This window comes from Eutrema salsugineum, unplaced genomic scaffold (assembly GCF_000478725.1).
Source record: "Eutrema salsugineum unplaced genomic scaffold, Eutsalg1_0 scaffold_9, whole genome shotgun sequence".
NCBI lineage: Eukaryota > Viridiplantae > Streptophyta > Magnoliopsida > Brassicales > Brassicaceae > Eutrema > Eutrema salsugineum.
In genome coordinates, this window is record NW_006256342.1 from 6,197,200 (window position 1) to 6,224,451 (window position 27,252).

The 27,252-nt window shown below is 36.9% G+C and overlaps 6 protein-coding genes and 1 pseudogene across 9 annotated transcripts; 2 read left to right on the plus strand and 5 right to left on the minus strand.

Annotated features, from left to right (window-relative positions):
- Positions 1-426: 426 nt before the first annotated feature.
- LOC18007852 lies at positions 427-4,350 on the minus strand (annotated as a pseudogene).
- A 2,788-nt stretch (positions 4,351-7,138) lies between these two features.
- Positions 7,139-8,581, plus strand: LOC18008256 (histidine-rich glycoprotein). Its single transcript, XM_006391148.2, has 2 exons — positions 7,139-7,590; positions 7,974-8,581. Exons 1-2 carry the CDS (start codon positions 7,231-7,233, stop codon positions 8,346-8,348), a joined length of 735 nt encoding a protein of 244 aa, XP_006391210.1. The 5' UTR covers positions 7,139-7,230; the 3' UTR covers positions 8,349-8,581.
- Positions 8,582-10,544: 1,963 nt separating this feature from the next.
- LOC18008309 lies at positions 10,545-14,951 on the minus strand. 3 transcript variants are annotated; one of them, XM_006391150.2, is made up of 15 exons: positions 14,580-14,951; positions 13,696-13,831; positions 13,465-13,576; positions 13,224-13,373; positions 12,704-12,808; positions 12,494-12,577; positions 12,304-12,419; positions 12,114-12,215; positions 11,876-11,989; positions 11,728-11,784; positions 11,566-11,632; positions 11,402-11,455; positions 11,210-11,284; positions 11,094-11,129; positions 10,545-10,979 (listed from the first exon to the last, which is right to left on the minus strand). In XM_006391150.2, exons 2-15 carry the CDS (start codon positions 13,713-13,715, stop codon positions 10,857-10,859), a joined length of 1,215 nt encoding a protein of 404 aa, XP_006391212.1. In that variant the 5' UTR covers positions 13,716-13,831; positions 14,580-14,951; the 3' UTR covers positions 10,545-10,856. The 3 variants fall into 3 exon arrangements, with proteins under 3 accessions (XP_006391212.1, XP_024007392.1, XP_024007391.1); XM_024151624.1 differs by lacking the exon at positions 14,580-14,951 and adding an exon at positions 14,471-14,493; XM_024151623.1 differs by lacking the exon at positions 14,580-14,951 and adding an exon at positions 14,348-14,457.
- Positions 14,952-17,480: 2,529 nt separating this feature from the next.
- On the minus strand, positions 17,481-20,548 carry LOC18008348 (chloroplast sensor kinase, chloroplastic). Of its 2 annotated transcripts, none has more exons than XR_002898241.1 (9): positions 20,064-20,548; positions 19,825-19,986; positions 19,417-19,725; positions 19,226-19,291; positions 19,060-19,128; positions 18,880-18,972; positions 18,495-18,712; positions 18,126-18,403; positions 17,481-18,002 (listed from the first exon to the last, which is right to left on the minus strand). XR_002898241.1 is itself a non-coding variant. In XM_006391151.2 (9 exons), the coding sequence occupies exons 1-9, from the start codon at positions 20,499-20,501 to the stop codon at positions 17,757-17,759; spliced, it is 1,875 nt and encodes a 624-aa protein (XP_006391213.1). In that variant the 5' UTR covers positions 20,502-20,548; the 3' UTR covers positions 17,481-17,756. The 2 variants fall into 2 exon arrangements, 1 of the variants encoding a protein (XP_006391213.1); XM_006391151.2 differs by having other exon boundaries at positions 18,126-18,399.
- Positions 20,549-20,856: 308 nt separating this feature from the next.
- On the plus strand, positions 20,857-22,426 carry LOC18008367 (alpha-L-fucosidase 3). Its single transcript, XM_006391152.2, has 4 exons — positions 20,857-21,123; positions 21,202-21,411; positions 21,514-21,683; positions 21,776-22,426. Exons 1-4 carry the CDS (start codon positions 20,883-20,885, stop codon positions 22,280-22,282), a joined length of 1,128 nt encoding a protein of 375 aa, XP_006391214.1. The 5' UTR covers positions 20,857-20,882; the 3' UTR covers positions 22,283-22,426.
- On the minus strand, positions 22,425-24,059 carry LOC18008270 (probable protein phosphatase 2C 14). Its single transcript, XM_006391153.2, has 4 exons — positions 23,705-24,059; positions 23,450-23,620; positions 23,190-23,360; positions 22,425-23,117 (listed from the first exon to the last, which is right to left on the minus strand). Exons 1-4 carry the CDS (start codon positions 24,029-24,031, stop codon positions 22,530-22,532), a joined length of 1,257 nt encoding a protein of 418 aa, XP_006391215.2. The 5' UTR covers positions 24,032-24,059; the 3' UTR covers positions 22,425-22,529.
- A 1,646-nt stretch (positions 24,060-25,705) lies between these two features.
- Positions 25,706-26,839, minus strand: LOC18007861 (sufE-like protein 2, chloroplastic). Its single transcript, XM_006391154.2, has one exon. It carries the CDS (start codon positions 26,698-26,700, stop codon positions 25,840-25,842), a length of 861 nt encoding a protein of 286 aa, XP_006391216.1. The 5' UTR covers positions 26,701-26,839; the 3' UTR covers positions 25,706-25,839.
- Positions 26,840-27,252: the final 413 nt, after the last annotated feature.

The window sequence follows — 27,252 nt, forward strand, 5'->3', positions numbered from 1 at the left end:
GGTTCATCTTCCGGCGTATCTTCTGGAGAATGCTGACAAGTATAAGTTTCTTCTTCCAGGGAACTGCTTGAGAAACGAGGAATGATATGGTTCTTGTGACTATATGCTACTACGACTAACTCATGATTCTTGATTCTTGATTCTTTGGAGAGTTATATTTGAAAGAAGTTCTTGGCAATTTTATTGGTCACTTTCGTGTACATATACAATTTAATTTATACGTTTTAGTGTTATCTCTTTTGCGGATTTGTCTAATATACACGTTTTGTTGTTCGGCACAAATATTTACTAGGCCAGGGCCTAGTATGGTATAGTCCACGTTATAGTATATTCTTTGCACGACGAGCAAGCCAATGAACAATACAAAGTTACACAATGAGATCAATTAGAGATTCTTACAAAGACATGGAACAAATTTGAGATGATGGATCTATTAAATCTTCCTTTAAATGCCTAACATGATGAATATCCTAATAAGATCCTGACCTGAAAGAGTTATATATATCTTGCGTTACTTTCCAAAATTTTAAAATCTCAAGAGCCAAACACATATGTTGTGATGAACAACTCCTCCGTTCTGGATTCAGTCATCTTGTTCCCCAACAAAAGCTTCCAATATTCCTCACGATATGGGAGAGATCAAAGCAGATGAATAGAAAGCTCCAACAACGTGTATGCTCTTTGCCTTGGACATTGTCTTCTTCTTCTTCTTCTTCTTCATCGGTTGCCTTGTCTGATTTTGAGTCACGAATCAGTCCATTTGAGCAATCACTGTTGTCAGAGTCTTCAAAGACCTCTTGTGGTTCAAACTCGTAGCTCCAGTCATCTTTATCTTCAGAAACATGGTCTAGTCCATACTCATTGCTTCCGTTACTCCTTCCCTTCACTTCCTTGGTCAAGATTTGTACACCACATTCTATAATCTCGCAGTATCGGCTGCTGAATTCAAACAGTATCTTGCTGTCCACTTCAGAGAATTCATCTTCTTCGGGAAAGTCACAATGAAATATACACAGATGTTCCGTTCGAATTCCTGGGGCTTCACGAGGATGTACAATGAAGATAGGATATCTGTATCCGCTTTTGCCTATGATACCATACTTTAGCCGAAGTTCTCTGTTTTCTCTTGTCTCTTGGTGCTTTTTTGGCGAAATCACGACACAAACCTTAAACTTGGAAGACACGGAAGAAAAAAGACAATCTTTATCCTGTAGAATGGTCAAGGAATCACCTTTGGTTCGGTGATTGAACTCTGAAGGCACTTGTTTTCCTGGTAAACAAGCAAACTCGTAAAGAAACGATCTTTGGATAATTACTCTCCGTGATTCTCCATAAAGCAGTTAGTGAAACTGAGTTTCGCATTTGGAGTGTTTAGAGGAGAAGTTACTCTCTCCATTGATTCACAGTCTTCTGCCATTAGAAGCCTTAGTGAACAAGGAAGCTCTGGCAAAAATGCAAGTTTCTTGCAACCGGTTACTTCAAGGCTTTGTAGTTGATGAATACCTTTGATGCAACCTGGAATCTTCTCAATATCGGTATAGCTTAGGTCTAGTGACCATAGGCTTTCAGGGAAATGTGTTATGGTCTTAAGATTTCCGCTACCTCTTATATCAACAAACGAAAGACGAGACCATGACCTGATTGATGCAGGCACTTCTTCTATTGCTGTCTGTGAAAGAAGGAGTTGGCAAATGTTTGTAGAAATATCCGGAAAATTTCTCAACCGTGAGCATCCAATCATGTAGATTCTCTCAAGAGATGCCAAGTTAATGTGAGTTGGAATAACTTCTAGCTTAACGCAGGAATTCATCACTAAGTCCTGTAGTTTATGAAGATTACCAATAGATGATGGAAGCTCTACCAAACTCATGCAATTACTCAGCTGCAATCTCTTCAGACTTGTAGCATTTGAAAGATTTGGGAGTTCTTTGAGTTTCTCGGACCATGATAAATCCATCTTCTTGAGATTTGTAAGCGGCTAAATGTAACAACAGAGGATAAAACATCAGAACAACATGAGAGAAAGTAGGTAATATGACTATGTTTAACATTAGATACTAGTTGTCTTTTTTTTTGTTTGCCATCAAGACAAGACAAGAACTATGATAACTAACCTGAGTTCCTTCCCATAGATTCTCAAGCTGGCTACGTGGCATGCAAAGTTCCACAAGATTTTCCGGGGAAAATCTTAGAGGAAGACTCTTTCTCGGGTATTCTTCCCAGTGAAGTAACCTTAGATGAGGTGGAAACTCCATCTTCTCAGGTATGTGCACACTATCATTACCATCATATCTTGTCTTGTAAACACAAAGGAATCGAAGATGACGCATTCTTCTAAGAGCTCTATCGCTTATAATCACTTCGTTGATTCCTGATGTATCAAATGAAATGCCAGACACAGCTCTAGTACCCTAAATCAAATTAAGAGATTGTTAGCACAATAATAGGTAAAGCTTGCTTATCTTCACCAAGTGACTTCTCTTTTCTTCAAATGTAAGTAGCAAAATAATATTAAGAAAAAAAGCGCTTACTGTATCATTTTCAAGAACATCACAAATCTCATGAGCATCAATTAAGACTTGACGTTTCCAAGGTTCTTGTCTATGAATGGCCTGTCTACCCACTTGTTGTAGTAAATTGTGCATCACTATTTCCCCTCTGGTAGTAATATAAATGAGAGATTTATTTACTAGGATTTTCAATCCATGTTTGATATCCATGTTATTGTCAGCAAGCATGGCAATCACAAGATTGGCATCTTTATAGTTGAAGAAGACTGCAATGTGGAGAAATAGAGATTTATCATACTCATGTAAACTCTCGTATCCGACTCTTAGTACTTCCTCGATATCTCGTTGATCAAGAATAGTTTCTAGCCTGCGTGATACTTCTTCCCATTCCCTTTCCTTCTTCCCGCGTAAAGATGAACCCACCACACGTAGACCCAAGGGAAGGTTACCACAAAGCTTTGTTACTCTTAATGCAAGCTCTTTAAAACCATGATGAGGAGAGCTTTGCTTAAAAGCATATCTACATAAGATCCCAAGAGCTTCTTCTTTAGATGGAAAACCCACATGGTATGTATTGTCGATACCATGTTGCTGCAAAAGCTCTTGATCCTCTGTAGTCACGATAATCCTACTTCCAGAACCAAACCACCTAGTTTCACTAGCTAAAGCCTCTAATTGCTTTAGATCATTCACATCATCAAGAATGATAAGCACTTTTTGATCGTGTAGCCTTTCTTCTAGCGCGCCTAAATGGCTTATCTTAATACCATTTTGGTTCAAAATCTTAGAAAGAAGTTGCTCTTGTAGACATAGCTTCAATCCATAGTCGTCAAGACCACTACTATAGCTTCCCCTAAGATTCTCAATAAAACAACTAAGCTGAAAACTGCTAGAGAGTTGGCTATGTAAAGCTCTGGCAATAGTAGTCTTACCAATACCTGCAGGGCCACAGACTCCTACTATCATAGCTCCATCTTCATTATCTAAACTTAACAAATATTTCATTTTATTCAAATGAGCTGAAAGACCCACCATGTCTTCAAAATCCTTTGACGGTGAAGCATTTAGTTTGCGTGAAACATCTCCTGCAATCTTTTCGATCATGTTTGCTTCACTGTCCCTAAACAAATGAAAAAAAAAAAAATGAAAAACCATTGCTACCATCAGAAATGTATTTCTAGTATTCATTCAACCAAAACATTGCGTTTAATCATCTAGACTTTATTCTTGTCTCATTAGTTGTAAAACACTATGTTTTGTTGTTTTTTTTGTCTTCTTCTTCTTCTTCTTCTTCTTCTTCTTGTGATTACATTAAAAAACCTAAGAGTGAAATAACTTGGATTAATTAGAGACAAACCAGTTTAGGAAGTCTTCTCCGAGTATGTTGCTCACATCAGTCAAAGCTCGGCTCCATTTACGCCTTTCCTCATCGGTCTTACGTAAACACGTTTCATTGAAAGCGCTCCCAAAATGGCCGGTCTGTTTTCTTACATGGGACGGATCCACTCCATAGAAGATGGTCATCACTATCAGTCCCATAGCTTTCTTGCACTCCAATATCTCCACCAATTCATTCAAACACCAGCTTGAAGAAGCATAGTTTTTTGAGAGAATTACAATCGAGATCCTCGATTGTCTTATCGCTTGTATGAGTGAAGGAGAGATGGTATCACTTCTCTCAATCCCTTTATCATCGAACATCGTTATCCCATTGTAGTTAAACTGTTTGCGCAAGTGGCCAAGAAATGATTTACGTACGTCCTCCCCACGGAAGCTTGGGAAGACGTTGAATCTGTAATTGCGAGATGCAAAAGAAGAAGGAGAAGCCATGAGAAATGCAAAAAAGAGTAATGAGAAGTTTCAAGTTAACGTGTAAAGAGTAAAGAGTAATGAAATGCAAAAATATCAGATGTTCCAAGAAACAGATTAACGTGTTTAAAGATTAACGTGTTTCTACGAAGCTGATATAAAAGCCAAATTGTAAATAAAATAAGGATATTTCCCGTGTATTGACTATTGAGACAAACGCGTTATGAATTATTGAGAATTATAAACGTGTTTTCGTAATATTTACAATTGAAACTACCAAGTCTAATATCCAATCTAATATATATAATTAAGTGAAGGGACTCTTTAGCAGCCCTCCCTCTGTTGGTCCACGTTAGTCATTTTTTCCTACATCTTAGTCCTTATATTGCTCCCAAAACGTTTACGTAACCTGACTTTTTTTTCTTTCTAATGTATCAAACAGAAGGACTTAATAACATAATCAAATTCTTGAGGGTTAAAATTTTTGATTCATCGACTAATAAATTTTTTTTTTTCTTTTTGGGATGGAATCCATAAGTGAAACAACGGATTTTGGGATATAAAAATATAAAAGTATGCTTTACTTAGCTTTTCGTTGGAAAAAAAAAAAAAAAAAAATCTGCAAATCCATAAATGTATAGTTCTCTTCGTAGAGTAATTACGATTTGGGTGACATTATGACATAAGAAAATTTGTCAAGAATGTCTAAAAACACACTTTAAAAATGACTTCAGCACTCTCCAAGGGTTTGAAAAAAATGAATAACTGTTTGACAAATTGGAATTTGCAAAATGAATTTTATTTATTTTCTTAGAACTATATTAACTTTTGATAGACTTAATACATATTACAATTACTCGAGCATGATTAACCCAATAGATACACAATAGATATGAGAGATAACATGTGTATAAAACCAAAATACGATTGCAATAATGACAAGGTCTGTTGGAATTCGAATTTCCTTAGTGAGCTGGACTTATTATTTCTTAGAACTATTTAACTAATATTCGTTCAAAAAATTCACATAAATTACTGAGAATTCTTCTTTTAGTTTTAATTATTTTTCATTTTCTCTGATTTAATAAACGTCTTTTTTAATTTGGAGTTAGCATAATAACTTTCGTTATATATTAGCGTGTGTTTGTACCTTAAAAACATTAACATTGCAATAATTTCATATGTCACACAAAAACACTCTCTGACCTAATAAAAAGTCTTGTCAATTTACCAACAAATTTGTTAATTTTCTTCCAACTATGAAATCTCTTCAAATAATTACGAGTTAATGTTACATTACATCTCCTCAGTTTTGTTAAATACATTCCCCTTAGTTTTGTTGAACCATCAATGTATATGCAAATATAGAAAACATCATTAGGTTTTTGACCAGTTAAATTATGTGAATTGACTCCTTTTCAACACTTATCCCGTCGATAAAGGCAAATACAGGTAATCAAGATAATATTGCTATAGTCAGTGTAAGAAGACCAGATTTTTACTCAAAAAGAAAAAATCAATATTAATAAATATTCGAAGAACCATGGAATAAGATTTGAATACGTTTCCATAGAACAATGAACCTATAAAAAATGAACCTCTATATATATATGTAGATAAACCGATTGTTATATATATTACAAACCTCCAAAGTCCTAATCGGTAATCGAATCAATCACTCTCCATTTTAAATCCTCTCGATTCTCGATGAAGAACTGTATGAAAATCTTGATCACCGTTGTAATCATCTCGACGACTTTATTTCCAGCGTTGGTCCAATCTCGACATGTAAAATGTGACCAGTTTGGTGGGAACTGCATCGACCGTGGAGAAGAAACGATCAAGAATATGATATCAAGTTGGGATGTGAGCCGTAGGATTTTCCATGCAGCAAGATATATAAGCTATGATGCAATGAATCACAACATACCAGCAAAACAAAGATATATAAGCTATGATGCACTGAAACACAACGTACCAGCAAAACAACATGGTCAAAAGGATCTACCAGATAACCAATACCGAAGAGCATGTCTTCTCAATACATTATGTTTACGGATTCCGAACTAAACATAAACAGTCTTCTTCTTTTTTTGTGCAACCCAAATAACTTTTTATTTCTGTTTTCTATCTTAAATTTTCATTTTCTTTTATGTTTTATGTTATTTTTAATTAGTATCTCAATAAAATATTATTTAATGGCGCATGTGTCCATCAAATTTATATGGGTGAAAAGGCAATTGTAAATGGACATATAAATATATACATAAATATATGTTTTAATTTATAACACGTTACTATTGATGAGCTTCCAAGCCTTAACATTTAATTATAGGACCTCCTCTCTCAATCCAGCATCAATGAGCACATATAATAACTACGACTTTTGATAGACTTAATACATATTACAACTACATGCTTTGATTAATTACTCGAACATGCATATTTTAACCCAATAGATACACAACGGGTATTGCTGCCACAATCTACTGAGAAAATGCATACGTCTAAATGTTTGTGTTGGGGTGATTTTGCACCTCTTAATATGAGAGTTAGATAACATGCGTATAATACCAAAACACTATGGCAATAATGAAAAGGTTTATTTGAAATTCGAATTTCCCAAATGAGTTGGACTAATCAATTAAAGAAAAAGAACGGAATCAGAACAAGTAGGTCTACTCAACTTTCGGTAGGTGGTGGTGGTGGTAGAAAAGAGAATAAGATTCAGATCGTATCATGATATTACGAGTAAATGCCAAGTGGAATCATCATATGAAACACCATTTTAAATCAACGCTCTAACAGTACAATGCATATATATATATATATAGAAACATCAGAAAGATTTTAATCACTTATCCATTCCAAAGAAAACTAATCAACACAAGTATATATATACAAAGAAAAAATGCTTGATAGCCTTACCGGAGGGTTTGGACACGGGTACGGCCACAATGACCACAGACGCAGCGGCGGCTACGGCTTCGAGGAGCGCAAGGAGTTTGTGGCTCATGAGGAGTCAGAAGAAGGCTACTTTGACCGTCAAGCCCGCTACAACCGTCACATGAGGCTTCCGGCCAACCACGGCCGTCCACCAATGGCTCACATGCCTGTCTGTGATGAAGAAGAGTCAGACGTGGAGGAGTTCTTTGAGAGCAGTCAAAGCCACCACACTACTGTGTTGCCGCACCATGGCAACAAGCACCACCAACAGCCACCTCATATGAACTTCATGCCCCCACCTCCGATGGCTCAGCCTCACCACAACGTAAGCTCTCTCTCTCTCTCTCTCTCTCTTTTGGTCTCGTGACCTTACTAATCATGTTATGCTATTCATATTCTTCTAAGGTGCCTTGAAAACTATATTAGAAATCCTGAAACTTGATGCTAAAATGTCGTTAGTTAAAATTATGGAAGCTGGTTTATATACTATCTGACTAGGATATGTAGCTTAATATGTCATTGCGCTAGCAACCAAATTCAAACATGTGACGAGAAAAAAAAATCACATTCAAAAGAATAACATTTTCATAAATAGTTTTAAAATCAAAAGTCATGTGTAAATGCACCAATCTTCCATTCTATCCAACAGTTTTATAATTTTTGTATGGTTCTTGCTATTAGAATTTTGGTTCATGGTCATTTTTCCAGGGAAAGATGGGTAATGGATGGCAAGAAGATGCATACCACGGTGGCCACAGTGTGCATGGGATGCAACAGCACCACGGTGGCCACGAGATGCAGCACCATGGTGGCCACGGTGCGCATGGGATGCAACAATATGGCGTGCATGGGATGCAATCCCATGGCAAGCACGGGATGCAATCCCATGACACGCACGGGATGAAGGTTAAGCACCACGACAGGCTTATGGTTCCGCAGGTTTCACCCCATAGTGTGTACATGAACCCCGACCACGGTAGTGGTGGTGGCCATGCTGTAGTGATGAAGGCTTCGGAGCAATGGAGGATGAGCAACAGCAGCGGTGGCCACCAGAAGGCCGGGTGGGGAAGTAAGGGACTCTGACTGCACCCAAATACTCTGCCGGCTCAAATAAGAAAGTAATGATTACGTATGCCAAAAATAAATGTATGCGTGTGTTGAACATGTTTCAGTATCGTATCGAAACCAAACATGCATGGGACTTATACCCAAAATGTGTTCTTGCTTGTATAATGACCTTATGACTTTACTAAGGAGTGTTGTTGTTTGCTGCTTTTGTTATATAAATTTGATGAAAGTATAAAGTACTTAATCCACATGGAGAGATTGATTACACAAAAAATAACTAGACTTTTTTATTTTATTTTAAATATCTACATTTTGAGATTTCATGCAAACGTTCAAAATGATGATGGTAATGAAAATGATACATAATCCTCTAAAGAATCGTAAGTTTTTTTTTTGTGTTGCCAAAACATGTCCCTACGAAGATTCTGATAATTTTGACATCCATAATTTGGATTATAACTTATAAGTAACTCTATGGTGTAACAAAACCTTAGTGAATTCATAATTATAGTTGATGGCATTGTATTAGAATCTTGACCTCAACCCACTCCACAAGAACCATTTGGTAAAGCATACCACAAACGGTAGCTGAAGGGTTTGTGTGTCACTAGGTCTTATAAGACTTTGATTTATTCTCTCCTATCCGATGTGAGTTATTTGTACAGTCTCATCCTTATCATTATCCCATCTTTAGCGACTTCCACGGAGCTAATGGCTGGTACTTAAGCCGCTTAATTACACCTTTCCCATTTTGATGTGTCTCTCACTTTCAATCCAAACTAGTCAACCGTTGCATGTCGGGAGGACCACTTCATAAAAGGTGGTCCCAAACAAAGCCCACAAAGACTTTTGGATACAACATACCACAAAAGATCAAAAGCTAACTTAAAGGTCTGTGCGTCTTTAGGTCTTATGAGATTTTTATTCGCATATCCACATCCTTATCACATTAAAACACTATAACATCATCTCAACCAATAGGGGAATATTGAATCATTGACGTAAAGTTTCATAAATCCGATGAACCGAAGACCGACTCAAGAACTTCCATGATACATGTTAAAAGAGACTCTTTGAACATTGCAATCATTAGATTCGATTCTACCATCACGATTGAAGTGATTAGATTGTACATAAGCCGCATGTTCTTTCCTCTGTTCTTTACTAAAGTTGCGGTCAAGACACGCCATTTAATCAACTATTAAAGGCATCTAATGCCTCGAATAACCAACAGTAACTCTTGTTTACCGCTCTTTGTTTGTCCATGAGCATAGCAAGTAGCAACTGTCCTCTAATCCCATTGGCCCACCTCTTCAAAATTTCTATGTTAAGTTGTATGTATATTATTCCTTCTTGTTGAAGCCACTCACGTGTATCAATCCTTTGCTATTGTTAAATATTAAACCATTTATACAACAGTAGACATATGCGTGATCTATATATATTTAATGGTCCAAGAATATTGGCCAAACCTGGAATAATTCCAAAGAGGGCACAAAGGAAAAAAAGAAGGTATAATCGTTAAACTTTTACCCTAAAAGATGCTTATACTCTAAAAGATGCTTCTACTGTATATGGTTCTGGTGATTTCAAATGTATCTCGAGAAACAGAAAGAGAGCAAAATAAAATATGATTGCTTAGCATAAAACTTTGCTTAGCATAAAACTCATCATCACCATCACCATCACTATCACATGAACTCGATGGCTGAGAAACCGAAACAAGTTTATGGACTAGCTAGGAAGACTTGAGTTTGAGTAACGTGATGAGGGAATTTCACATCATCTGAGGAAGGTGAAGAGGATATCAAAAGATGAAGATGTTGATTGTTGACAAAGAAGCAGAGAATTTCATCAATCTGGAGCACATGAAATTCAGCAACTGGATATGATTACCACCATCTAAATTTCCTCCTAACTTATTGTTCCCTTCCGATAGAATATAAAATCTCTAGTACTATATGTAGATTGTAATATGTGATTACGTCTTAATTACCATATACATCTACTTTATTTTGGTTCTTAACAAAACCTGTGTTATCATGTGGGAATCTAAATATAATTACTCCATACCAGAGTAGAATTTGAGAATCTTAGAGCTTAAACTGAGAAAGATAGAGTTTCTCAATGTTGTCAAATCCTATGGCCTTTTAATTGTCGATTTTAAACCAGAGACCGACCCATGATTGTGACTGTATCAAGAAATTCAACACGCCATCTTAAAACAATGCTCATTTTCCTCAATACAGAATTTACTTACTTGTAGATTGATCAAAGCCCACAATCTTGACATTTTATATAGCACATGCTACTAAATGCAGAAGTGCTCTAATGGGATCAAGATTGGGATACACACATCTTTTTCTTTATTCGTTGGAAGGTTCTGTTGTGAGTTAAGAAGAGATGGGTATCCACTACTTCATTAACCTATACAGACTCTATATGTAAATGCAAGACACTATTGTAAACTGAATCTGTCAGCGTCTCGGTCTGGCTAATTGACAACTCTCCTATTAAATCCTATTAAATGGTGGTTGCTGTTGAATTGGAGGAGCCTTCAACTTGTAAGGATTTGAAATAATCCTTCTCCGCAGAAGCCATTCTACTCTGGAACATGGTCCATTCCTTTTTGCATCTGTCCCTCACCTACAAAACCCACACACAGAAAATACAACATTGAAGTCGCTGGTGCAAAAGTTATGCGTCTTGCTCACAACACACAATTATCAACACGAGAGTGAGCTAAAAAAGGTTTCTTACCCCTTGCCATGGCGCTTTCCCGTCCGTTGCCTCACCCTACAGAAAGTTAATGAGAATCAGATTTGATGTAAGAGCAAGAAGAGAAATGAGATGTAGAGATAGTTGATGGGGTTTACTTGGCTGCCAAGGGAAGGGACAGTTTGATGAACGATCCACTGAGAATCTACTACTCCTATCTTCTCATGTGCAGGCTGCATTTTGATGTAAAATACATGCAGTTTTGTCATATAAGAAACGATTTAACTAAAAAGCCAATTAACTCTGCCAGTTTCGTGAGGAACAACGAACTGCAAGTGTTCCCTTCTTACCTCCACACATCTTCTGAGTGCAAAGTCAAGGCCCCAACCGTGAACCAAATCATTCTGTGGACAGTTTAGGTAAGACAAATAAGTAAGACAGACAAGAAGAGAGATTTAAGGAAGGGGAAGGAATATGAATAAAGAATGAACAAACAGGTGGTGAAGCAAAGGACCTGGATCATGTGCCACACGCATCGCCAGGCATCTCTTGAGAATACAGGAGCCATGATCTCGACGAATCTGGATATGTCGATTAGACAAAAGTTGTAAACTTATTAGTCCCTATTATAGGAAAAGTCAACTCATAACAGGAAGATAAAGAGGTTTCTACATACGCAGCACATGGAGGGAGATGAGGATCTGAGCACCATCCAGGTTTTTCTTCTGTTATCCTGATAAAGATTCAAAACCCGGAAATTTGTAAAGATCATTATGCATAAAACCAAACATGGCCAGAATCTGAGAGATTTTTGTCCATCATACTTGTGGACTTCAAGATCTCCTCTTCTCTTTGTCATCTGCCATGTCAACCCCTTGTTTGGTTCCAAGCCAGGTTGGGAAATCTCCAGGCCATGCTTCTTCACCAGCTTTATGTACCTGGACAAAATATAATCAAGATGATCACTACAGATTAAACGAAATAGAAGGAAACTATACATTTTCAAATGAAAAAAAAGTTAAAGAGAAAGAACCCATGTGGAGGCTTATAACAAACACTTACTCTTCTGCATTAAAATGCTCGACCCCAAGGTCTTCATCCCAGATGAATATATAATCATATCGTGCAACAATATCAGGGTGCAGAAACCTCTTCGCATACCACCTAACATATGTCCAGGTGTCGAGAGCGTCAATAGTCATAGACGTCACCGGAATATTCTCTAACATAATGAATGAAAAAGAGGTTATACCATTTCGTCTGCTTTCGCACGCTAATGTGTATAGCATTCTTCGACCATTCAAACTCATCCCACTCAGTTACCCGGCCGTCATAATGAAAAAGGAGAATAGTGAAGTTCCCTGAAAACTGTTGAGAAGAACATAAATCATATATGACGTGATATTGAAAGGCAAAACATCAAACAAAGGTAATGAACTAACCTTCTTGACACAAGCATCGATATTTTCTTTCTGATTAATACCCACAGTAAACGTCACGAGGTATCTTGGCTGGCTTGTCAAATCCTGAAGAAGCAAAAAGGCAAAACAAAAAAAAAAAAACTCTCTTATCAGGCTTTTTATGTTGGAATAGCAAGAGTGCATCTCAGTCAAAAAGAATAGGTTCATGATAAAAATTTATTGAGCACACACCTCATGAGGTAAACCCCATAATCTGCGCAAATAGAAGTCTGATTCAGCAGCAACTATACCCGGTGGCAATCTTTCAGCACCACGAGGATTTGAAGGAACCCAGATCTGCAGCAAACTCAGAAATGAAACATGAAAACATGGATGGGAAAACGTGTATCCAATAATCTTAAAAACACAAGAAGAAAAGGTCAACAGAGAGATGTTCTTTGCATGCATAGCTTCCATAATGTTTGGCAAGGTCAAATCTAGATGACTAAACTATCTAAAACGACATTATCTGCTAATTTCAATCTCAACTGATCCATAAACACGTATCCCCTGTTTTGATATCCAAACCTAATCAGACGTAAGAATCCTCAAACATATCTTTTATATCACTGGGTAGACCTTTAAGTTTTGTCTTTCCTCTATAAGGATTCATATCGGAGTATGAATGGATAGGTGTAGACCAAAATGGTATAAATGATACTGTAAAATTCTAAAACATTGCAAAGTTATAAATAAAGGAGTGGAAGCATGCCTTTGATTTGTCGATTGGATCCGATGAGCTGCTATCGTTACTCTTTGATGATGACCAAGCTTTATGACTTTCTGGAGTTGAAATTGCTGAACCCTTTTCCTCTATATACGAGAGATCGGTTGAAAGAAGAAATTTTGTTGGGAGACTCACCTGGAATATGAGAACAAAATCTACCTAGGATTAAACAAGGGCAAAATCTACTAAAACACAGAACATAAAGATAAAAGGTTGGTTCCACAACCTTAGTGATCGATAAGGATGGAAAAGATATTCCGACCAGAAAGCCGAAAGTTACTCCGAAAAATGCAGTTGCAATGATCTTCATTCCATCTTTTGATTTCCTACTAATGGAACTGAAATAACAAAAACACAAATTCAATTAAGGTTCTCTTCACCTCTAAAGAGCACAAACCAAATTAGTCAGTAACCTTCAAAGAATTATGAAAATAATTTATCGAGACGAGATCTTGACCTGCGTGAAAAGATTCCCATCTCTTCTCTAAGCTTCTGACTGTAGTTTCACAGCGAAAACGTGCAGCATGCAGTGCAGGAGCCACTCACTACTCCAAAACTCAAAGGCCTCTCCTGACAGTGAAGAAGCCAGGAACCTGCAATGGTTAAGACCGTGAGTCGTGATCTAGAGCAGCAGAAATGAGGTTTACGAAGAAGACACACACATGGCAAGACAGACAAGGATTTGCCTTTTTAAAATGGAAAAGTCATCCACCACACTTTTTAAAATTCTTTGTCAAAAAGGTGAGTCATTATCGTAAAACCTACAGATGAATACAATATAGTGCATCTAAACCAACCATGAGAGGAACAAAAAATAAAGCTTTAATACCAAACTATTGACCAAGACAACTAGTATGAGGAATACAAATCTAAAAAAAAGTCAAAAAACACACACGTTTACTTCCATTAGAGATCATTCCACTCCTACGATCACAATTGCAAGCAAAATGCTATCAACAAGCAAGAGTTCATGCGCTTCAATCACAGAACATGGAACTACAAAGTCGTCTTATACAGAAACAGAACAGTTTGCTTAGATTGCAAGACAGGAAAATAAACAATTCAAACCAAGGACTAAGACAGCTCAATTTCCTCTGTATAAAAATCACCTTTGATTAAACCAACACTAGCAGTAAAATGTTGAAATCAATCCCAAGCAGCCATTAAGACTAATTACTAAAGATACGTGTTTCAACATCAAGAGAAACAAATGGTACCGAGATGACAATTACCCGAAAACCTGTTACACTAAAATTCTCAAAAATTTATCCGATTACGATTGAAACAAACAAGAATACAATGATTTTCGTTTTCTGTCATCACATAAAAATCGATGCGAACCTGGGTTAATCAAATAAAAAAGGCACAGATCCCGAGAACCAGTGAAGCACGAGAAAATCGCTTCTTCAACACGAAGAAAAACAAACCCTAAAATTCCTTCTTTTCCCCAAAGACGCACACAAAACAACGAAGAGGTGTAAAACCCCGTGATCGCCTCTCGTCAAGAGACAAACCCAGAAAACGCCAAAAACGTGAGAGGAAAAATCGAAACGCGTTTTTCGAATCAAAGGAGTGAAATTTCTTGAAACCCTTATCGACCCTTGTTGTTTAAGGAAAATTTCAAAGCAGGCGTCGTAGGTTTTGGTTTGGTGACCACAAGGAATTTTCTGGCGTATATTTAGGTGCAGGGAGAAAGAAAACCGAAGAAACGAAGAGCTTCAATAAGCTCAAAATTAAGGAAAAGAAATGGTGAAATTGAAAAAAATCGAAAACCTGAAAAACGACAGCGTTTTCGAAGAAGTGTCACGATTTAATTGGCTTTTGACTCAAATGCGCGTAAAAGTAAGCAGCAACGACAAATACGATTCATAAAGGACCGACACTACACGCATATCCGTACTGTGCAAACATCTAATGGTGCCAATATAAATTAATGTTTTCATAATTTGGACATGTGAATGAGAGAAATCATATCAATGAAAAAACAAACAATTTTTACAAATTTTGAATAGTGTCAATTTTGTTGCAAATTATTTAGGAAAGCACAATTAGTGAGATCTTTCCGAAAATCACGCAAGAATTTTACCATTTTGCAAGACAAGAATGAAGAATCCAAGATGGTGCTCTAGAAGAAAGCAACAAAAACGCAAGATACTGATAATAGTAAGTGAAGTAGTTTCTAACCTTTAAAGAAATGTGTATGAACACGTAAACCAAATAAACACTTTTTGTATTTACTTTTGTGCACAACTTTGTATAAATAGAGCGTCGAATGTATGACATTGCTATAATGTATCTTACGGGTTATAAAATTGATGAATTTATATTTTTTGGTCAACATTGCTAAAATTAATGAGGTTTGACTAATGTATATATGCAAATATACGGTTGCCTAACTATGTAATAAGGAAAGTGTAAAATTAAATTTCGTACCAAAGTAACCAAACTGAGGAGTCCACTTTCTTTAATAAAGAGGTCCCCCAAGTTTCCTTCATTTGCTTTTCCATAAAATGCGGTTAAGTAAATAATATAATACAATAAAATTTTTATAAATTAATAATGTCGAAATCATGATATTTTATTAATTTATCGAGATATTAATTTGTAGAGAAAATTATTTTTCATCTATCTTATTTTAAAATTTTCTTTCAAATAATATTATATTTAAGAATTTAAACTCAAATGTTTATAAAATTATATGCACAAATTTAAAGTTATGATTACTAATTTTTTTTTTCAACAACCTAAGCATCTATAGCGGTTCGACAAGCCAAATCGATGGTACCGAGTTTACATAGATCACGTCTTGCGGGTAGCCACGAGCACTTTTTGCAAGATTGTCCACCTTCGAGTTCTTTTCGCGGGAAATATGTGATAGCTGGAAGAAATCAAATTTGTCATTCACATTCCCAATTTCCTCCAAGTGTAGAGCAAAAGCAGGTCATTCTTCAAATGTAAACACTATCTTCACCAACTCTGAAAATTCTGTCGCAAAAGCTACTGGCGTCCTCTCGTTTGCAAGCATACAATGCATAGCCCAAATTAGAGCTTTTGTTTCCGCATGCAATAGTGTAAGACTGCGTCTTACATTCTGAGCACCCATAACTCTTTCCGTATTCTCTTCATGAAAATAGTACCATCCTAGTCCCGTTTTTTGTATCCGTATCTTTCCAAGAACCATCAATATAACACCACCATCTGTCATATCCTGTGGGATTAGCCAATGTCGTTAACATACCATTTCCAGTGGATGCTGGGTCCTGGTCCGTTCTATGGGCCTCCTCCCATAGAGTCGTTTCTGCTTCCGCAATCTTTAAAGTTATCTGTGGGTCTATATCCCTATCTGAGTACACTTTCTCATTATGTGCTTTCCAGATATACCATGTAATCTATGAGAATTGTATAGTTTTTATTACATTGGGAAGTCTCCAAAATAAATAGTCCCAGTTTGAGAAAATTGATGTTCCCAAGAAATAAATAGTCTCATTATGATTACTAATCATAACAATTGAAATAGATTACTTATTTATTTATTTATATTTGTTCGTTGTGGATTGAATTATCTATGTAAGAATATAAATGTTCAATAGTACAAATTTATAAAATATAATGTTGGTGCTAAAATTGAAGACAATATCATAATATATTTCAAAACAGTTACGCATAAGAAAATCGATTATCACATCTAAATTATTTCACAAATTTTGAAAAAAAAAAATAACATTAAAAGTTATTGATGTAAATAAGTAAAGAAAATGATTTTCAATAAAATTTTAAACTTAAATAAAAACAAACAACACATTAATCATATTTTCGTATATTATATCTTACCTATATATACATAAATTTCTATAATTATTAATTTATGTTTATGTTGGGACCATGTTTTTACATAGGAATTTCAAAAAATTATTATTTTATTATTTTATCGAATTTAATGAATTTTTATCATTCAGGACTAGAAAAGTTTATTAATTTTAATAATTATTAATTTATCGAATATTAATTTATAAAAATTCTACGGTAACATACATCATAGAGAAAACAGTGATTAAAAGATATTCTTTTTTGAGTTCAAATTGTAATAGTTTAGGGGCTAAAGAGTTAGGCTAAGCATTTATGGAAAAGAACTCCACAACTGTATGTCGAACTTTTCAATATTTGAAACTAACTTCCATGAAGTAAAGACTTTTATGTGAAGAAAAAACAGAAACAAAAAAGAATTGAAATGTTGTTTCTGGTAATGTGTAATAAACAATTTTGTTCAAGTCTACGTTACAAAGTCTTTACATATATAATACTGTCACAAGAATAGAGCTATATATTTACGTTACTAAGTCTTTAACCTAAGTAGACAAAGACTCTTTCGGGTTATGTACATAATAAGTTATTATTATTACACATTGATCAACAAATCAAACCCAAAAAATAGACTATACATTGGCTTCACCAAACATAAGGCAAAGCAAAATACTCGAGGCTAAGATATTTAACAAGACAAAGAGAAGCAAATGAAATTTATGCTTCATTGCCTTCAGATACTGTTGCGGTGAAGGGAGGGATCCATAGCTCTAAACGAGTACCACCAGCTCCTAAGGCTGCATCGGAGCTACGAGGTGATATAACCCTGATCACGCATCCGTAACTCTCCAGGATCTCTCGGGCTACGGTTAAACCAGCCACAAAGTTCCATGTCATATTGTCTTCAACCATGTTTTCCGACAGGAGTTCTGCTCCAAATGGTGTTAGCGAATGCATTTGCGTCTGCATTGATGGTTAAACTTCTATGTTAAGAACCTATACGGTTTGAGGTTAAACTGATAAAGCCTCAAGACATAAAAGCAGGAATCAAAGAGCAGCAGAAGATGAGTTTGGTCTTGTTTATACCATATAGCGCATGTCAGGACCATCATCATCAATTACAACCAGACTACCACCGGCAGGAGCTCTGGTCGACAAAATTTCGACTTTTCCTCCAACATGAGTGCGCAACAGTGCACCTTCGATGAGGTTGCTCAGAGCCTGCCTCAAAGCCGGTTCTTCAACAGCGACTTGTAGGGAAGCTGAGTTTTCACCTAGCTCCACCACTCTTTGCTGAGTAAGGGCAAGTGGTCTCACAGTCTCGACCATATCTATAAGCACATTAGAAATGTCGCATGGTCTTCCTGACATAAATGAAAGAGATAAGCCCTACCAGTGCATTGGTTCAAGTTTTCGTAACAAGTTCGTTAAGTTAATGGCTCAGGGAGCTTATACCTTATGCTGTGTGTTTTTAGGGGTGCAAGGGCCATAGGTGGCATAGGCACTTCTGAATCATCTGATCCAGAACCCAGGGAAAGGCGTGGACTCGGGACTTGTGACCCATCAATGGGATCCTTATGTTCATAGTTACCGGAATACTTTGATCTCCTTGTTTCATTATGTGTTTTGTTTATCTTCTTCAGGGCTTCTTCGTTGTGGCGGACTATATTAGCCTGAAATTGAAATGCTTAGGAATACACTTACAAAAAATGAACTGGCGTGCGGTTTGTAAGGAGGAATCTCATGCTTAACCCATCTAAGACAGATTTACGAAAACAACTGACAAATGATTCATGACTCTTCTAAGTACTGAAAGAGACAAAGTAAGAGAAGGTGGAACCTTTGTCAAGTGAACTGCATCCTGAAGTTCTTGAAGGGTGTCTCTTATTTGTTCGCCTTGAACTATTAAGTCTTCGACAATATCATGTGAAATCTACAAGGTGAAAAAAACCCAAGTCAGTCCGATAATTGCAAGACTCAGGGAGAACAACACTTCCCAGCCAAATGTTAGTGCAAGGACCTGATTTCTCTTCGTATGAGTTGAAAGCATTTTACTTAAAGTCCTGATGGTAGAGAGAGGACCACGGATCTGCGAAAGAGCAAGAAAAAAATAACAAACTATAAAACTAAAGGAAACGTTAACGTAAGATCAATGTGTGTTAAGATAACAAGTGTGTGGCTCGTACCTGCTCCACTAGCTTACTCATCCTCACATTGTTTTGCCAAGATGACTGTTGAAGCAGCATTGTTTTCTAAACATACCCATAGAAAGAAAAAAATAGTAAGTATTAAAGATAAGCCAAACACACGCAATGCACAACAAAGACGGACAAGCAACAGCATAAGCCCAAAGGAAGAGACAGGATATAGGAACAACCTGATCCATGACATATGCCATAGCGAGAGTCCGTGAAATATTAATGGCATAAGACCTCTGCTCTGCAGTGAACACCTTAACAGACGGAACCTTAACTTTTGGTGGCTTTGCATCAGCTGAACCAGGCAAAGCATAAGCTTCCTCAGGTGAAGGAAAATGCTTTAAACCACACGATCTTTCCTCCTCCTCCTCCTCCTTCCCCTCCTCCTCCTCAGCTTCTAATGGTAACTCAGCAACCAAGAAACCAACAACAAATGGGTGTTTCACCATTGGAAACACTGCAGCTCTATGTTTATTCACAACTTCTACCTATCATCATCATCATATTACGTCAACAACGAAAAAAAAAACTACTTTTTAAGCTATTTGCAGAGGAGGAAGAAGAACACACAAAAGTCAGTGACATACTTGTTGACTGGAGAGTGACGCTTCAGCCGCTCGAAGACCGGCGGGTATGCCAAAGTTTCCGACTAAGATCACAACGTCTCCGGCATTAACACTTGGGTAACAAGTGACACGACGCAGCTCCAATCGATCCATCACGTAGCTACCAGCTGGTCTCACATATATCTGAAACCAAAAATTAACAAAACCCCAAATCAATTTGAAAACACTTTTCATTTGGATAAAGAAGAACAGAGACGCACCGAGAGGATTGCGTTTGGATCCACGATTCGACGAAACAGATCCAATTGCTCGAGGCAAAGACGCTGGAAATCGGGGCTTGGCAAGATGATCTTCGTCTTGAGATGGTCTTTCTCAATCAACTGTGTGAACTCCACAGGAGTCGTTGAAGCTCCACGAATCGCGGAAGCGATGGCCGAGGCAGACGCCACCATGGTGGTTTCTCCTCCGCTGCCGCCGCCGCCTGCGGAATCTGATGCTCCATCGGATAAAGTGTGGTTCACGTAACGGAGATTGCGTGTGGGAAGGGTGTATATAGAAGGAGGCGACGACGAGGAGGAAGACGCATTGGGTAGCTTAAGAGACGAATTAGAAGGTCTAGGGTTTGGAATACAATTGCAAAAGAGTAACTTAGGGTTCGGTGAGAAAAGGGTCTGAGATGAGATTGCAGAAAGAAGCATCACTACCGGAAGACGACAGTCGAGTTACTTGTGGCTGAGACTGAAACTCTGCGAGGAAGACGATACACAATGATATTACGACACACATCGACTAACACTAAAACGGCGTCGTATTCAAGTGGATATTTTCTTTTTGGGTAAACATAAAACCAAACTGGATTTGAATCAAACCCGGTTTTATATGGTTTCATTTTCTACAAAACCGAACCATAAACCAATCTTTAAAATCAAACGTTTTTTCTTGAAAAATCGTAACTTTTAGTTTTTTTGTTCGTATCTCAAAGTTTCTACTTTTATATTTAGAGGATAAAAGTCCCGTGATGGAGTTTGGAAGCTTACTTTCTTAGGATGCTCTTTACTTCTTCTGCTTTATACCAAACTATGAAACCAATCATATCTTCTTTCTTTGCTCTCTCTTTGCTTTCTTCACTCGCAACATCATCACTATCAGCGCATGCCCATCAATGCCACTTCCCCGCAATCTTCAACTTCGGCGACTCTAACTCCGACACCGGCGGTCTCTCCGCCGCTTTTGGCCAAGCTGGTCCTCCTCACGGCGCTTCTTTCTTCGGCCTACCCGCCGGGAGATACTGCGACGGTCGCCTCGTTATTGACTTCATAGGTGATGATACTAATTATACTCTTTTCGTTGTTACAAGTTTGCGTTTTTGCTGATTACTATCTTCTTTTATTGACATAGCGGAGAGTCTTGGATTGCCATATCTAAGCCCGTTTCTAGACTCTGTTGGTTCAAACTTCAGCCATGGAGCCAACTTTGCGACGGCAGGATCTCCGATCAGAGCTCTCAACACCACTCTTCGTCAAAGTGGATTCAGCCCGTTTTCACTCGATGTTCAGTTGGTTCAGTTCTACAATTTCCACAACAGATCACAAACAGTTCGCAGTCGCGGTACGTCTTTCTATGGAGTACATAGAAGCATAATCACTTTTCAAAAACGCGAAAAGTTGGTAACTTTTTGAATTTGGGCTTCATATTATGACAATGTCACAGGAGGAATTTACACGACGATGTTGCCTGAAGCAGACAGCTTCTCTCAGGCGCTGTACACTTTCGACATCGGTCAGAACGATCTCACCGCTGGTTACTTCGCCAATAAAACAGTCGAACAAGTTGGAACCGAGGTTCCTGAGCTCATCAGCCAGTTCAAGAAAGCTGTCACGGTCAGAGACTCTGTTTCATACTCTGTTCCAAATGAATTGTTTTGTGTTTTAAATGGAATCATCATAAATGTTGTCTCTTTTTTGGATGACAGAATGTTTACAAACAAGGAGGGAGATACTTCTGGATTCACAACACAGGACCTATCGGTTGTTTAGCGTATGTGATCGAATGGTTTCCGATTAAAGCATCAGACTTTGATCCACACGGATGTGCCTCTCCATTGAACCACTTAGCGCAACGATTCAATCATGCCTTGAAACAAGCCGTGATCGAGCTCAGAGCTTCCTTGCCTAAAGCAGCCATTACTTACGTAGATGTCTACTCTGTTAAATATGAACTGTTTGTTCACGCGCAAGGTCACGGGTTCAAGAGATCGTTGGTTTCGTGTTGCGGTCATGGAGGGAAGTACAACTACAATAGGAACATTGGGTGTGGGAAGAAGGTGATTGTGAAAGGCAAAGAGATGTACATTGGAAAGCCATGCGACGAGCCTGACAAGGCCGTTGTGTGGGACGGTGTGCACTTCACGCAGGCTGCTAACAAATTCATCTTCGATAAGATCGCAACCAGATTGAGCATGGCCTGTCACAGGCAGTGACAAGTGACCACAACAACAACAACAAGAAAGAAGCTTCTTTTTCTTTTGTGAGTTTGTTTGTAAGTTCTTAGAAAGGAACCTGTGTTTTGATTGTCACTGATTAATGAACTTATTAAGAAGGGAATAAGATTTTTTTGGTGAGAAAGGTTCATCATTTATCAACAAGAATCTCTACATCATCATTAAAAGTCTCCAAAGGATATGAAACATATATGGACTTACAAGCATATGTATATGAAGGGTTTTTTCAGCATTTGTAGTGGTTGAGATCCACAATCACCACTGTGATATCATCCATACTACCTCTACTCACAGCCATGTCCACGAGCTCTTTGCAAGCCGCCTTGGTCCAAGAAGACTCGGTCTTCATCTTTATTCGCTTCAACGCAGTGATCTTCCGTGACTTTGAAGGTGGACTCAGGTGGGGAGAAGGTAATTCATTCTCTGAATGGTAGTAACTTGTGGATTTTGCAGATTTGGGAGACTGAACTGGCAACAACTCTTTTCGTTGCTTGACAAGAGAAACTCGCCGAAGTTTCGAGGATGGGCTTACATTGACAAGGCCATGGATCAAGTTCTCATCCTCGCTTTCTCTAGGCGTCTTTCTTGGAGCTAGAACACGCAACACGGTGTCAACTGCTTCTTGGTTACTAACAACATCCCAAAGTCCATCAGAAGCTAAGACAAGAAACTCCATATCTTCTTCTAAATCGAGTATTCTTGTGTCGGGTTCAGCAACTACCCATTTCTTTAGGTGTGCATCTCCAATGCTTCTGGAAATAGCGAGTATTCCATGAACTCGCCAAGCCCCTTTATGGAATTCGACATAGCCTCCCTAATAGAGCAAGTATCAAAGCTATTCCCTCAACAAAAATCAGCAAAATTACAATTTTCTTCACAGTCTTACCTGATCTTCGATTCTTTTGCGTTCATCATCTCTTTCTGCTTTATGATCACTTGTAAGAGCCTCAGCAACTCCTCCTCGACACAGGACAGCTCTGCAATCTCCCAAATTCGAGACAATCATCTCTTGATTTTGTATCAAAGCTGTAACACAGCAGGTACCACTCACTACACCCTGCATTTGTTGGTAACCAGTAAGTTCAAGTAGATTGTAATCTTAACAAGTAACTCTACTCATGAACAATTCAAGCATTATTGTTTTACCTCTTCTAAGAAATCACGATCTGTACTCAAATAAGCAGTTTTAAAGGCTTCTTCTTTCTCCCCTTTCTCCTCGCAATTCTTCATCATCTCAAGAACATTTTTGTGCAGATTCTCAGCAACAAATTCTGCAGCTTTCCCACCTCCATGACCATCATAAACTCCAAAGAAACTCTACAACTCAAAATCCCCACAAAAACCAATTAACCATAAACCATTCAAGATTTAGAACAAGGAAGCGAAGGGGAAGAAACATACCTTATTTGAGCTTCCGGCAAAACAAGGAGCGATTCTGTGACAGTCTTCCATGAACTTCTTCTTGCCTTTTCTGGAGAAAACACCAAAATCGTTGCCTCCGAAGCACACGGCGTCGTTTTGGTGAGAAAAGTCTTTGAATCTGAGATTATCAGTTTGAATCTCTTGAAGGACATTGGGGATCTCTATCTGGGGAGGTCTCTTTCTCTTCAAAGACGACATCTTTGGGACCAATAACGGTGAATTATTCAAAGGTGATTCCTTGCTCAGTCTATTTTCCATGGCAGGAGAAAAAGTCGCCATTTTTTCTCCTGAAAGTACTGTGAACATATTGCCTCAGAGCAACGGCTACAAAATGTGAGCGGAAAAAGTCAATGGTAGAGAATAGACGCTTTAGGGTTTTTGGCTTTTTGCTCAGTCAAAAACGAAGAAAAAGTTGTTTTTCAAACATTCAAATGGCGAAACTGAAATTGGAGAAAGAAAACAAAATAATATATATGGATTGTACCGTCTATTAAATTTTAAATATAAGTAGTTAAAAATAATTATAAGTAAAAGTGTTAAAAATAAAAATGATGATACATAGACCGAGAGACGTAAATATTTACATCAAAAAATCTGTAACTAGCATGGTTAGAAATGAAAAAAAATTAAAGAAATTAATGAAAAGACAAAATTTTCCACAGCATTTTTTGAATTATTAAAAATTTGATTATAACTAAAATGATACCATTACTGGAAAAAAAAAACTAAAAAGATACCATTAATTTATCAAAGATGTAATTTTTCCAAAATTATTTCTAAATTTGTTATTACTTATTATTGATAGGTAAGACAAAGAAAATGAAAACGAAAAAGTATGAAATCTTTTGGAATGTTAAAAACGGTTATACATGAAAAATATATAATACAAAAATTATGATGAAATTAAAAACACAAACACAATTTTCAGAGTATTTTTAGAACTATTGAAAACGATTATAGGTTGGTATATTCTAACCTAAGTTCAAAATGGCATCAGCAATACTTAATTGGAAGAAAATTTAGAGTACTAAATATTATTGAAGAGTAAGAAATCAGATGCTGTGTTCACATTATTAAATTCAGCAATGTGGATGGTTCGGATTAAGCTTTCTATTTGGTGACAGCGTTTTTAGTTTTTAGTTGTGCGGGAAAAGCGATTTAAGAGTGTGGTACGGTTCAACTACGGTACGTGTGGAAAAATATATTTGCAGAATTAGTGCGGTTTGTATATAATAAGCGGTACAGAAGAATGTTTGATTGGTAAAAAAACAATTTACGGTCCATAATAAAATATTTGAATAGTAAACAAGAAAAAAATAACTTTTAATATAAAAAATACTATCTTTTTCAAAAATCTATTATTAAAATAAATATTTTAACTAGTTTGAATCTAATTAAGGTTATAAAAAAATATAGTTGTAGAATAGATACGATCGATCAGTACAAAATAAAAGGTGTAAAATAATATTTAATTGATAAAAAAACAATTTGTGGTAAGCAAAAGTTTGAATAGTGAAGAAACATCATAATAAATTTACAATGTTACATATTATATTTTTTTAAAAAAATATGTATTAACTATTTTAATTACTTATAAATTGATTAGTACATAACCTATTTTTATATTAATTTATTAAAAAATATACATTTTTTAGATTAAAAACGATGGTAATAGGTTAAAATATAATTTTTTTGTTTTTTTCATATATATGTAAACTACTGTGTTGTAAAGAATTTACATCAACTTTTTATTAATAAGAAATTAAAAAAATAAAAGATAATTAGCATATTTGTTTCATGGAGTGCGTTATTTAATTGATACCACTGAATTGCTGCGGGACTAAAAATTTGCGGTCCAAAGGTTAATTAGGCCAGTTGAAAACCGCAAATGACTTTTGACAGAATTTTTGAAGAACGCAAATAATTATTAAAGTTGGTGTGATTGGTGTTCATTTGCGTTTTTTAAAAAAAATTCTGAAAACCGCACTCTTACTTGTTACCATTCAGAGCATTAGTCTTGCAAAATACAGAAACACAAACGTTCGATTTATGTTCCAGAGTGCTTTACAAGAACATTACAAAGAAGAAACACCAAGTCACCAACAACAACATTTTCATATAGTGAAATCATAATCCAAAGGAAGCAATGAAACAGAGTAATCAGAAGATTCCATGTAACTTCTTCTTCTTCCATTAACGTAATTAAACAAAAGATCATGCTCCTGACGATGCTGTACCAATCTTCTGTCTTCTTCTCGGTGCGCCACATCATCATCATCACCGTCAAAAAAAGGCAAGGTCCGTTTTTGCATACTCATCAAAACGTTATGCCACGTGTTAACTCTCGATTGTGCCTTCCCGTGAACACCAACGTTCATCTCCGACAAATCCTCGCTTCTTACGCCCATCACTTCCTCCGGTTTAGCACCGTCAAGAATCCAGATAAGACAAGAACAAAACCCTTTCGAGATCTCCGAGTCGCTGTCTGCTTTAAACCTCATCCTCCCTAACTCGTCCTTCTTGATCTCTAACCAAACCTGAGTCGTGCATCCCGTGACTCGGTTCGCCGGAACACGAGCCGAGTCGTCGAGTGGGGCTAGAACCGTCGCGTAGTTTAAAAGACGTTTGACTCGGTCTATCGGTTCGGTTAAGGACCGGAACTCGGTTACGAGGAGACGCAGCTTGTCGGCTGATGAGGTTGTTGTTGTTGTTGTTAAGAGAGCTTCTTCTGCTTCGAGTGATGAAACCGTGGCGAAAGAAACAGAGAATTCGTGGCTTGATGAAGGGTTTGGATTCGATTTCGAACCGAAGTTAAGATTGATGTTAGAATCTTGCATGCATCTAATCCTTTTAGGAGAGAATCTTGAAGGAAATTTTGGGTTACGGAGAGATTTTACAGTTGGTCTGAAGGTGGAAATGAACAGAGGAGGAGAAGCAACGGCCTTTAACGACGATATCGATGAAGTAGTGTTCATGTTCTGTTAATTTTCAAGGGAAATTGAGAAAAAGGAAAATGGAAGGGAAAAAAGGTAGAAGAAGAAGAAGAGGGAGAGAGAAGATAGAGAGATATTTAAGGATAATCAGAGGAAAGCTCCTTGAACTACGCGACGGAGAGAGATGATGATGATGATGGTGATTATTAAAAGTACAGAACTTTCTAATACGCGCCAAAAAAACTATTGTTCTGTTCTTTATTTATTTTTTTGGTGTCTAGATGTGTTATAAATGATTAATGAGAATCATTTTGATAATACACTATTTTAAGCTTCGATTTTTTTTTTTTTTGGTTGGTCAACAGTTTGCTTCTATTCTTACAAACTAAAATTTTCAATTTGTTTTTCATTTTACGTAAGTGAACTTTTAGAAAAATAACGAAATGGTAATAGACTAAATTGGTTTTATTTATTGTCAAATTGTTCTATTGATTTCGAAAAAATTGATTCTTTGCAAACGTAAAATTATCTCTTAACTAGTCAATATATGTTGTAAACATCTTTTGACTCGAATTTGTTTGAAAAAATATATAT